Here is an 11,964-nt window from a genome sequence, read left to right as displayed (position 1 = left end):
TTCGAAACACCATTTTTACATGATTATTATTTGTACAGACCAAGGCACCTGAACTTTGAAACAGCTAGACAGTGATATAAACAAACATCTCACCGGGGGTGAAAGATGAATCTATTATAATACAAGAATGAAAACGGGCGTTCAAACAGTATGGAAGGCCCCGCACACCTTCGAGCACCCTTCGGTTTTCTGATGGAGTTTTCACTCTACACATCAGTGCACTGGATTGTAGAACAGACTTATATTTTTATTTCAGCAAAAGTGCCATTTGGTATGTCACTACTGACAGCTTATCGTGGTCTCTGTTTCTCCTTCAGCAAGTAGAGGCCAATGAAGCAGGGTGTGTTAGTTACGCAGATTCCTATAAGGCACTTTACGGCTTTCATATTGGACAGTGAGGTACACAGGATATATTCTAGGCTTCGTTGCTGTTAGAGGAGGAGGGAGGAAGAGGGAGTAGCACCATGTTGTGACGTTAGCTGGGCGCCGGCTTCATTATGTTCTTCTCATACAGACTTGGCAGCGACTCACATGCGTGCGCAGCTCCCCAGCCTTCAAGGTGGACGGCGTGGGCTTCCTAAAACGCAGCACAGAAACCAACCAGCCGTCACCTCACCACTTGTCAGAAAGGCAGCCAGCTCCTCAGCCCTCCCCCCTGCTCCCAGATCTCTAAGGGATCGGACGGAGATGCGCCCCCGCCCCACGACAGACAGCGCCCAGTGTTCACCCTGACCCTGAGCCGGCGCTGCGCTGAGGGCAGCGCACTGCCTTCATAAGGCCCGGGGCAATGCAAGTTATCATCTGCATTCCCCATCCCTGGGGTTGGTGATGTGCCCAAGTGCACCCAGAGAGTGAGGACACAGCTAAAGTCGCCTCACGTCTGCTTGGCTCCAAAGCCTACACCATTCCCCACTGTGCCACCCGGCCTCGACTACTGTTCAACTCTCTGTCCTCTCAACTGGAGTACAGACTCCGCACAGGGAAGAAGATATTCTTCTCTGCGACACCTCACACACTTAGTGCTCCTTACGTCATCACTGAATGACTAATGAGCAACGAATCTGGAGGAATTAACTAGACCTGGAAACACCTGTATAACTTTTGAAGGCTTTACACGCAGGTGGTCTGATGGGAGACCAAAGAGAGGGGAAGACATCCAGTGCCCCAAATGCTTCCTGATCCTAGAATCTTACTCTGACTGTAGGAATGGTGAAGTCTGAACTAAAATTTATACTAACCAAATTCTATTAAAATTAAAGTAGGCATATAATAAAAGTACCTTGTCATAAAATGAGGCTGCTTATTTTAAGAACTTTTGGTGAAAATCTTAGTGCCCCCAAATTAATTATTTAAATTAATAGGATCTTATCTAATGTTGTTTAAGACAACATTTTATTTCATTGTACTAGCCTACTGGTTAAAAAAAAAAAACATTATTACCTATTACCCCTACAATGGGAAGTTCCAGGAGCTGACAGATGCACAAAGCGCTCATTTCGGTAGCTAACGGCTAAGTTCTACCTGTACAGTTGATGTCAAGCTCCCAGTTGCCTAAAATGTCTCATGTAAGCTACCAATTAGACACATGGTACTTTTTTGATGCTTAAAGAATTACTAGTAGCGAGCATGTTGCTTCACCATTTATGACCCAATCTAGAAAGAGATAGGATCATAGCAGAGCTCCACAAAATTCTCTCCGAAAAGGTAAAGACCGAAAGGCTTCTCTCCAGGGGCGAGAGCTTTTATTTTGGGAATGAAAAGTAAGTAACTGTTCAGGCTCCATCAGCCCCCTGCGTCTGCTCCCGCAGGGGCTGCAGCTGGCACCAAATAAAGGAGCGAGGATGCATTATGCGCTCCCGTGCATTACAGACTAGGCCGAGCTCCAAATCAACTTCCACAAGGTCGGCAGCCACTTGGGACATTTGTTTTAAAGGTGAAATTTTGGTAAAGGAAAAGAAAGGAAAGACCTTCCCTATTGATTTCAGCTGCAGTTGTGCTGAAATTAATTTTTATTTGCACAGGTCTAAAACCCAAAGTCTTGTTAAGTCACTCAGAACGCACACTACCTGTACATTAAATTTGGCATTATAAATGCTATGAAAACGAATGCTGCTCACTTTCTCTGAGTGTTAAATATACACTATTTGAAAACGCTCTATTTGAAGATTTTAGTTGATTTAATTACATGGCAGTGGATTCACCTAGAAAAATAAAGGTGAAAGGCTTTTCCCTTCACGGTTCTTCAGTCAATGGAAGAATGAAGCCCATCACCTAAGCTCTGCCTTTGAAAATCCTCCCGGTTATCTCCCCATGTGGAACAGAATCAAACATTCATCACGACGGGTGAAAGAAGCAGTCCTAATTATTGTTTGATAGCTATCTTTGAGACTTTGCGCTGGAAGCTATGTGGACCATGGATGATTAAAAAGAAAAGCCAGAAACGGGGCGGGCCCCAGGAGAGAGGGGCATTTCCACTTACTTGAACATCTCGCTTCTCTCTATAGTGGCAAGCCAAAAGCTGTAAGCATTTGCATAGTAGTTACAAGTCCCACGGCCATGGCACTCGATGAACGGCGCACTTCTGAACTCTTCCAGACAGGAGCCGGGGGATGCAAGGGCTTGGCCAGAGCCTTCAGCACCAGCGCTGGTGTGCTGCAGAGCAAACGTGAGCCGAGAGTCAGAGGTCCCCTCCCCACAGACCAGGAGAGAGCTTCATGTTCCCAGGAGGATCCAGGGTGCCCCTTCTGGAAAGCCAGCTGTCTCTGCTCATGTCATCACAGAAACACTCATGCCCACACTGCCCCTGGCCTACAAGCTGCACCTTGCTCCAAGAGCTGGGCACGGTGGTACTCGACACAGCACCAGTAATCAGCCAGCTGCTCCTCCCCAAACAGGAGACGACCAGTCCCGCTTCATTAGAATTTAAAGAAATGCTATATCACTACATATTATCTTTGAAACACCGAAAACTCTTCTAACTTGGGATATGAGACAACAGCCAAAATGTGCAAATAATGTTGGAACGAACTGATCTGAAATCAGACTTTGTAAACAAAATTATATATGATAATCGAAATCCTATATTTGCTATATTAGATGCTAGATATCCTTTTATAAGGTAAAGAATAATCATTAATTTTTTTTAAAAAAAAGAGAAAACTTAAGAGAAATAAATAACTCTTGTAACTGTTAAATTGCATTTTGGTCTAATGGAGTCAAGTAGGATCCACCTGTACTCAGAAAACAAGACATAAAATGAAGGACCTACACATGTGAGAAGCCATGACAAAACATCTCCCTGACAATCATTTCAGACATGAGAAAACGGAACTCTAGAATTTTAGAGCCACAAGGGAGATTTGAGGACAAAGCTAATGCCCTCAATTTCCAGATGAGGCCCTAAGGACCCTAGAACATTCTGGATTTGGCCACGATCACAGTTTCAAGGCAAAGCTGAGGCAAGAACAGGGATCTCCAGACTGCCAGCCCAGAGCCCCCTCCATTTCGCCACAAAGAGAGACTGAGAAGCAATAGATAACTTGCTCTCTAGGACATCATTACTTTGATTTGTTCTCGATGTCGAGAAATTATGGGTAATTGTTATTTCAGATCTTCATATGATGTCAGGATGAGGGATGGGTGATCACAAAATGCTGTCCTGTGGTTCCCTACTCCTTGGATCGGGGGCTCTTTTGTTATACTGAGATTCCATTTAGTACTTCTCATGATTATACAGTCAAAGAATCCAATCTACCTTGGCGTCAAAATTGTATGTTACATCATTGTTAGTGTCTTGATTTCTCCAACCGTTTGGCTTGCTTGATAAAGTAGTCACAATGCAGTAATTAGAATTATCAAGGTAACTTGCTAATTTTTTTGTTACTGCAAATTCTTTGGATCTATTGAATAGTCTAAATGCAGAATAATCAACCCAGGAAATCTCACAATCAAACTGGAATACACACAAGCATTTTAAGAATTGCTTTCCTGGTAGCTCCTACACCTGGAACAACTTACAGCAGAAGAAAACAGTTATGAAGCCACTTGCCTTGTCAATCAAATAATAAGGCTAATGATCACTCGGGGTCAAAACGTAGCACCCGGCCACACCAGAGAGTGTGAAGATGCACCGGGCTCACAGTGGTGACGTGGCAAGTAATTGTGTAGGGTCGTTTACTGGGAGATACTCCAGTATAACCTGACCTCACAAGTTCAGAGCTTTTACATATTCAATCAATACTTCAAATTGAGACCATAAGATAAAATGAGAAGCTACAATGGGATCTCAAACAGGTACTGGTGTCCTGATGTAAACAGCTTTTCGGGGGAAGGGAACATCCAGGACAGCTGGGACAGGTGGATGACGGGAGAGCAGTCTCCCCCCACGTGAAGGGTGAGGGCACTCGAGCTCCCGGACACTGGCCCCGAGCAGGCAGCACGCCGTCAACCAGTCCTCTGCTGCTCTCTCCCCGACGCTAGCTTCTGCTTTCAGGTGTGGGTGGGTTTTAGTAAATGTGTACCCCCCACGTGTACGCTCTTTTCCTCTTCTCCCTGGGAGACCCTCTGATTCCAGGAAATCTCATCACGTCGTCCCAGCTACCTAGTCCCAGAGCAGCCACTCCTGAGGCAAGAGGAGGGCTCTGGCCAGGCGCTGGGACCACTGTTGTCCCCAGCAGAACAGGCCAGGCTCCTAGGGATGCTTTGGCGGGATTGTGGGAGTGAGGGAGGAGACATCTATGCAGCACAGTCCAGAGAACTGAGCGGTGGCAGCATTCAGGGAGAGGAGACGGGGCGTTAGGGGGTGGCTCTTCCACGGAAATATGGAGTTTCCCCAAATGCTTACCATCACAAAGGAATAGCCAATCCAGAGCGAGGACCAGCCGTTGGGGCACTGCGGGATCTGAATGGTCTGACTGTGCACCGCCATCACCATGGCCGGCGCCTCACACACCGCACACCTGGAAGGCACCAGAGCAAAGACATTCAGCACAGCTGAAGGGGCAGCGCAGGACGAAGGCTTTACGTGTTCATTCCTTTTCCCATCATTTGCACTCAATCTCTTCACTCAGTCTTTCTGATTCAATTACATGTTTATCAAATGGATAATGTGCCCACTGCTTGGACGGTGAGGCTTAGAGCCTTCTCGTTGGTTTTACAAGCCCATCTCAGTATTAAAATATTAAATTCAAAAATAGGTCCAACACTTGTTATTTAACCATCTGTTTTGTGGGAGGAAGAAAATCAGAAGGCCAAGTTATAACTGTGGCCATCTCCTGGAGGCGCTGGGGCTACAGGTGACTTTTGTTTTCTCCTTTGTGCATTTCACTGTTTTCCAATTTTTCAACAATCAACACGTATTTCAGCAAACACAATTAATGCTTAAGAAAAAAGAGTTGGTGACCAGGTGCTCCCACTTCCGGAATGCAGCAATTTGTTTTAAGCTATGAATCAGCTTCACTATAAGAAACACGTTTAGTGAAGTAGAGTGACTACGAGAAATGCACCTGAGGCTGGATGTCCTCAAGAGCCTCCTTCAGGAGACTCGTTCCAGACCCGGGGCCAGCAGACCAGTGACGACACCCTGCCCTGGGCAGAGGCTGTCAGCGGGGCCACTGCAGCTGGAGCAAGTCCCAAAGGACCCTCCCCAGGGCAGGACGCTTCCCAAGCCAGGCTGGCTCACACTCAGCCACTGGGACTGCACCCAAGAATAAATTAAAACAATACACAGTGTTCTGACTCAGGTCCTCTCAGCGGAGGGAGCCCTTGGATGGTGGGATAATGTTTTGTAAAAAAAAAAAAAATTAAACACCAGCAGTAAAATAACTACATTCAAGTCACAAAATGAACAGTGTTAACAATGCTGATAAATGACTATAAATGGTGTTAATAATTACACCTAGTTATGCTGGAATATTTGCATGAAAATGGATGAGTGGGAAGAAGGCCTAAATTAGTCACTCAATTTTCCGTGGACTTGTGTGTGCATGTGTGCGTATGTGTGGTGTGCAATTTTCTATTTTATTCACACAAATGCAGATGAATTAAAAGGCTTGGTTAAACAACAGTTACTGAAATTGGCCTTATACATCTGCCACCATCTGTCTGCCAGACACAGGAACAGAAATACAGCACGGAGGAAAGTGCTCTATTTCAGGCTCTCTCTGGGTTCGGGGGACTCAAGTGGCTGAAGAGAAGGTGGTGCCAGCGGTCAGATGGCTGATGACGGACACAGAGCCACAGATTTAATGAGCTGTATGGTCCCTTAAAATTTTTACAGTTTAATTCCCCGTATTATTTATGAAGAAACTGAGGCCACAGTTAGTTGTGTCAAAGCCAGAACTAGAACTCAGGTTTCCTTGTTCTCAAACCAGTGGTCTTTCCATTAGAATAACTAAACAATTAGTAGTTTTATGATGACTCTTGTCTGTAGAAAGCCAGAAAGCGCTTAGAAAATTTTGCTCTACTCTCAGGACAAACGCACAAAAGTTGCTAGCTCTTCTGCTTAAAATGAAGGATTTGGGGTTACTAACTCCTTCTAAAATTAAGCTTTAGGATCTCCACAAAGGGAAGACCTCAGAAGGAACCTTTAAGTCCTGTTGGAAGTCATGTGAAATCACTAAGCTAAAGTAACCATGGAAACCCATGTGCTCAGAGACCAGGAGAAAGGGCAGTATTACAAAGGGAATGTGAGATACATGTGGCTTAAGAAATAGCGAGCTTGACAGATGTGACTTGTGACGTCCCTTCACGCTGAACTTCTATACGTCAGCGAACAGATAGATGTGAAAACCCGGAAATGTGCGGCACTGGGACATTTACACATCTCCTGCTTGCAGAATCGGGGTGTCTGACTGAAAGTAATGTGTCCACAGAGAAAAGCCAATCTAAGACACAAGCTTCCAGGACCCACTTTTGGAATATCGCCAGTGCACGCCAGAGCCGGGTCCTCAACCAAATCAAGGTTAAACGTCTATTTTATCAAGAAGGTAAATAGGAAACAAAAATGAATAACCATGTTCTACCTGTTGTCCAAGGAAAGCTAAACAAAAACACAAAGCTGGTTAGTCCTCCTTCTGCGCATCAGGCACGGATCTGAGCAAGAAAAGTCTCAAAACAACAGCTGATAGGCACGCACCGACACGCATAAGGTGTCGTCTGTTTGAAAGGGGCCACTCGGGAAGTGTAATCAATGATTTTTCCCATTTGAAGACCCATAAAATAAGTTTTCTTATAACTCAAAAGAAAAATCAAAGAAAGCCGTCAGGAGATATTTTAATGTAAGGTAATCAAAAACCTATGATTTTCCTATTTATCAGGCATCTCCCAGCCTTCCTGTTCCAGAGTTCTATGTGGTACAGGTTTATTAATAAGACTGTGATCTGCCAGGACCTGCCTTCCCACATGCCGGAGCCACAGACACCATAACCGGACAGTCTTCCCCCAAACTGGCAGTGGTCATCGAGTGACCGATGGCCACGGGACTGCTGGACACACGCAGGGGCTCCCGGCTGGCTCCGAGCGCTCCCTCCTGCTCCCTGTCCCCTCTCACTGCAGGACGCCGCACAGCCAGTGTTGCTGCGACTTGCTCCATATTCGAAAGCTGCTTATTTCTTTAAAGGGAATATGGAAAAGCTTAAATTCTTTCTCAGTCTCACTGTCCTGGGGCAAACCTGTCCTGCCTTGTTGTTCTTTTTATCTTTTATTACCTTACTGTGTAAAAAGTAAAATTATAGAATAGCTTCTTAGTCACATGAATTCATACATTTGCCACTTTTCTATTACTTCTAAGTAGAGCTAAGGAATCAACTTTTAATTAGAAGAAAGAGGTAAAGATAGTATAATCATGTACTTTTCAGTCATAATAATTTCAATTTCCCAACTTACTTCCTACCAGGCAGACTCTCTGGGACTTGAAAACATTCTCCAGACACTAATTAGTGTGGAAAGCACTAAACTTAACACTGGGAACTTAACAATGGGAACAATGTCACCCAAGGAAGCAGAAGTTGGTGGGGGTGGGGGAATATGAGAAAAATCTTAGTACGTATACGTTTTCTGTATACAGTAAGTCTGTATAATTTTTTCATGCATCAAGGACAGGTATACAGTATGTCTGTGGTATTACAATTTCATGGAGACCACCTCACACCCATAGTTGAGTTTCTGCATTAAGTGCCACTTAAATGAACCATACATTTAAAAATGGTTAAGATGGTAAATTTTATATTATGTGCCATTTTACTATAACTAAAAATAACAAACGAATTTTTTAATTTCTTTTAATTGGAGACATTTCAGAAAAAATTGTCTCAAAAGGCTCCTTAGGGAGGCAACTATTTAAGAAAAAAAGGTTGAGAATGCTGTTCTAACGCTTGGAATCCAGCAACATTGCTTTGCTTGTAGGAGGAAAGGCAACCATGGCAGAGAGTCACCTGAGACGTGAATTCTGTTCCAAAGCTGGGCATCGTCTCATCATGGTTTTGCACTGTAATTTTTAAAGACAATAACTGACTTTTATATCAAATTAATTTTTATGGCTGATTTCTGTTACAAAACTCGGATATCACAATTAATAAACTGAATGGCAATAGATTGAATGTTGTGGGGAAAAATAAAAAAAACCTCTGTCTAGACTACAAGTGATTTTTCCTCTTCAGTTACACATTTCCTCCTACAAATGCTTGACTCACCTGCTAATAAATGGCCTAATATTGTCGCCGGTGATGGGCGCCATGGACATGGGCATGGGCTCAGGGGTGGACAGCCAGTAGGAGTAATCGTTTCGGGAGGCGAAGTTGCAGACGTTGTTGATGTTGCAGAAGAGGAAGGGCATCGTGCTGAACTTGCGCAGGCAGCTGCCAGCCGTGCCTAAAGGCCCAGGGAGAGAAGACGACATGAGGTATCTGCTTTATAATTCACAGTCCACCTCTGTGTAAGATGCATTTGAGCTGCCCAATAATGCAAGACGTATATCTCACGTAGCCAGTAAAATGGAAATAAAAATGTTTTAAATTATAAACAGAAAGAAAGAAGTAAATATACCAAATAGACTAGTGTGATTGCAAATGGACATTAAATTTAAAGGGATTAAGGCAAAAGGGAAACTATAAAGAATTATGTAGAATATTTTGATGAAAGGAAACAAACCAGTTTATCAATAAAGAGAAACCTTTTTCTAGGACTGGATTCTAGAAGGAATTTAACATGGGGCTTGTACAATGGACAGGAACACACTGGACAATGTCTTTAATGATAGTTTGCCAAAAATGCGGAGATCTCTTTACACAGCCGCTGTTGTTTCCAGCCTCAGTACAAGTTAGAGGCCTGTGACATTAGGACATAATCTGGTGGAGCATGTCTGGAGGAGACTAACAAAACGATGACAGACGTGCAGCCTTCTACTGATCACACTAATAGCGGACAGAGTTTAGGACGTGCAGACAAATTTGGGACAGGATAACATGGACATGTTTTAAACAGCAACAGTAAACCTGCCCTATTTTAAGAATTTCAGTGCAAACTGTTGAGTGTGTACTCCAGAAATCTTGATCCTAGTTGGTAATTTGAAGGAGAGATCAAAAGTTTTATTAATTTAAACATTTTCAAAGATTCAGCCTTTACATTTTCCTGGCTTCCCATCAGTAATATGGTAACTGTTGAACTGATGGTTCATTTGGTAAGGATGGAGGGACATGGGGCCAAGCCCTCTTTTCATTAACTAGGTCTTCTTGGAACCCTGAAATGAACACAGGGCGCTGAATGCAGAAATCCGTGTTGGATGAATACAGGCATCTTTAGTGTCTCACCCAAGTCCTGCCCGTGGGCCCGCTCGTTGCCTTGCACGTAGAGCAGAGAGTACCCGTGGTAAAGAATTTTGGTCCCGGGAGGACACTGTGGATCATCTATTGTTTGACTGTGCCTGGTCACAAGGAAGCCATGATCAACAGACGGGGTGCCTGGGGGACCCATGGATCCTGGCAATCCATCAGGGCCTGGCGGGCCCGGAAACCCTCTTGGACCTGGAAGACAGAAGAGAATTAGTTTCCCTAGTTACAGAGAGTTCCCCTGAAGAGCTTCAAGCAAGACGAACTACACACAACAACCCACCTCCTTCATGGTGTCTGAGCTTTCCCGTTTTACAGACCAGCTTGGGATGTTTTATAAGCACAGTGCTTGGTGCAAAGCAGATGCTCAAAAAATTTAGTGCAACGAATAAATGAAATATGCGAAAAGGAATATACGAATAAATTGAGGAAACGACGTGATTCCATGCCTGTCATCCATATAGCATTTGGGGGCTCCCCTAAGGGAGGATTATTATAGAATTAGTAAAACAATCCCCTTCTAAGGTGGCTTCCCTTCCGGAGAGGGCCCCAGCTTGTGCACGGAAGTGGAGCAGTAAGGAAGCTCGGGGGCAGCGGGTCCTTCCGTCCCCTGGGTAACTGCACCACCCAAAAAGCTGTTCACAGACCTTTTGCTGCACTGGGCCCTTTCAGTCAGTCGACGCTCTCAGCCTTTGGCAGCTCCTCATGGGGGGATATTTGAGTTACCGCTTCCTTAAGAAGCAGATCAACTCTATGCCACCCCTTTCGGCCAACACCAACATTACTACCTACTTCCCTCGGCCACTGCTGAAACAGAATTTCTGTAGCTGCAGCCTGCTTCCCTCACAGGAAACCACGCAGGACCACCACTACTGGCCTTCTTTCAACAACATCTGGAAATCTGGAAACACCGTGCTTTGATCAACCTCTCTCTACACATGACAACCTTTAGCTCTTCTATAGGATCCTATTTCTTCTAAGAAACAGACTTTGGAAATCTTTCAAGTGACACTCTCAACTTCATTTTGCAGGTTTCTGCATGCCTGGCCTACTGCTTCTAACCCAAAGCTGCAGGTAGCGGGTAATTAGGTTGCGAGGCCACAGCAAACCTACCAGGAGGTCCAAAGGGTCCCGTCTCTCCTTTCTGGCCGGGGGCACCGTCAAACCCGGGAATACCTGGAGGTCCAGGCACGCCCACCAATCCTGTCACACCTAAAGGAAAAGAAAAAGAATTCGAGATCCAGTCCTGGAGAGCAGTAGGCTGTACCTCTGTACCTTTTCCTTCCCTTTTGAAACATCTTTTTAGCCCCCCGGGAGGCAAGCACAAGGCTTAGACTGCAGATGAGACAGTTTTCCCCAAGAGCCATGAGCTGCTTCGTGCAACGCCCTGTCTACACTCGGCGAGACAACTGCCAAACTCATATCTGCAGGGTGCGGGCTTCATCACCAAAACCAGAGCTCTCCCTGGCCTCTTGCTGTTATGGTTGTTATTGTTTGCAGGTAGTTTTGGAGAAGGCAGCTATGTGGGGGATAGGGAGATATCTGACGGATTTTTGTTTCCTCAACCATCTTCCCCTTGGCCATATTCCAGCGTCTCAAATAATTTTTAGGTGACAGATATATTGACGTGGATAGTTTTTTGTTTTCATATGTACGGTTTCTTCTTCAGTAGTTTAAACTTACATTTTCATGGATGCTACCTTTTAACTCTAAACGTTTTCATTCTCCTTTATTTTCCACCCACCCCTCACCAACAGCTCTTGAAATCGCAAGTGTTTAGCCTGAATAAACAGAAAAATTCTACGCCAGGGTGTCGGGGAACTACAGGGATTAGCACCAATCCTCGCCAGTTGGGCGGAGCTTCTGGGCAGCTGCCGAGAGCACCCAGTCTCCCAATTCGAGATCGCTGCTTCCTGCCGTCCCGTCTCTAGCTGGGAAAGATGACCAGGTCCCTGCAGCTCACGTCCTTCTCAGGGAGCACAGATACGTTGAGCTGTATGTCCCTCTAGCTTTCCCTGTATTTCGTCCTGGCTTGTTTAGCTCCCTTTGCAAACTGCATTTGGTTTTGATGTACATTAGAGGAAGGTAATAAAGTCATACTCAAATATGTGTTTACGTAATCATCACCCGGGGACTTTGA

The 11,964-nt window shown here is 44.8% G+C and overlaps 1 protein-coding gene across 2 annotated transcripts in view; it reads right to left on the bottom strand.

The window, feature by feature from the left end:
• Window positions 1–226: 226 nt before the first annotated feature.
• COL4A1 (collagen type IV alpha 1 chain) overlaps window positions 227–11,964 on the bottom strand; it is a 147,329-nt gene continuing 135,591 nt past the window's right edge. For both annotated transcript variants that reach the window (XM_004423171.3, XM_087435857.1), the window contains exons 47-52: window positions 10,938–11,036; window positions 9,807–10,019; window positions 8,691–8,868; window positions 4,844–4,958; window positions 2,480–2,652; window positions 227–577 (exon numbers count right to left, since the gene is read on the bottom strand). In XM_004423171.3, coding sequence (XP_004423228.1) covers window positions 496–577; window positions 2,480–2,652; window positions 4,844–4,958; window positions 8,691–8,868; window positions 9,807–10,019; window positions 10,938–11,036 — 860 coding nt within the window. In that variant the 3' untranslated portion in view covers window positions 227–495. The remainder of the gene's footprint in view (window positions 578–2,479; window positions 2,653–4,843; window positions 4,959–8,690; window positions 8,869–9,806; window positions 10,020–10,937; window positions 11,037–11,964) is intronic.

The sequence above is a fragment of the Ceratotherium simum genome, chromosome 10, assembly GCF_057802395.1.
Source record: "Ceratotherium simum simum isolate JZ-2026a chromosome 10, ASM5780239v1, whole genome shotgun sequence".
NCBI classification, from domain to species: domain Eukaryota; kingdom Metazoa; phylum Chordata; class Mammalia; order Perissodactyla; family Rhinocerotidae; genus Ceratotherium; species Ceratotherium simum.
This window is presented reverse-complemented; position numbering and strand designations above follow the sequence as displayed.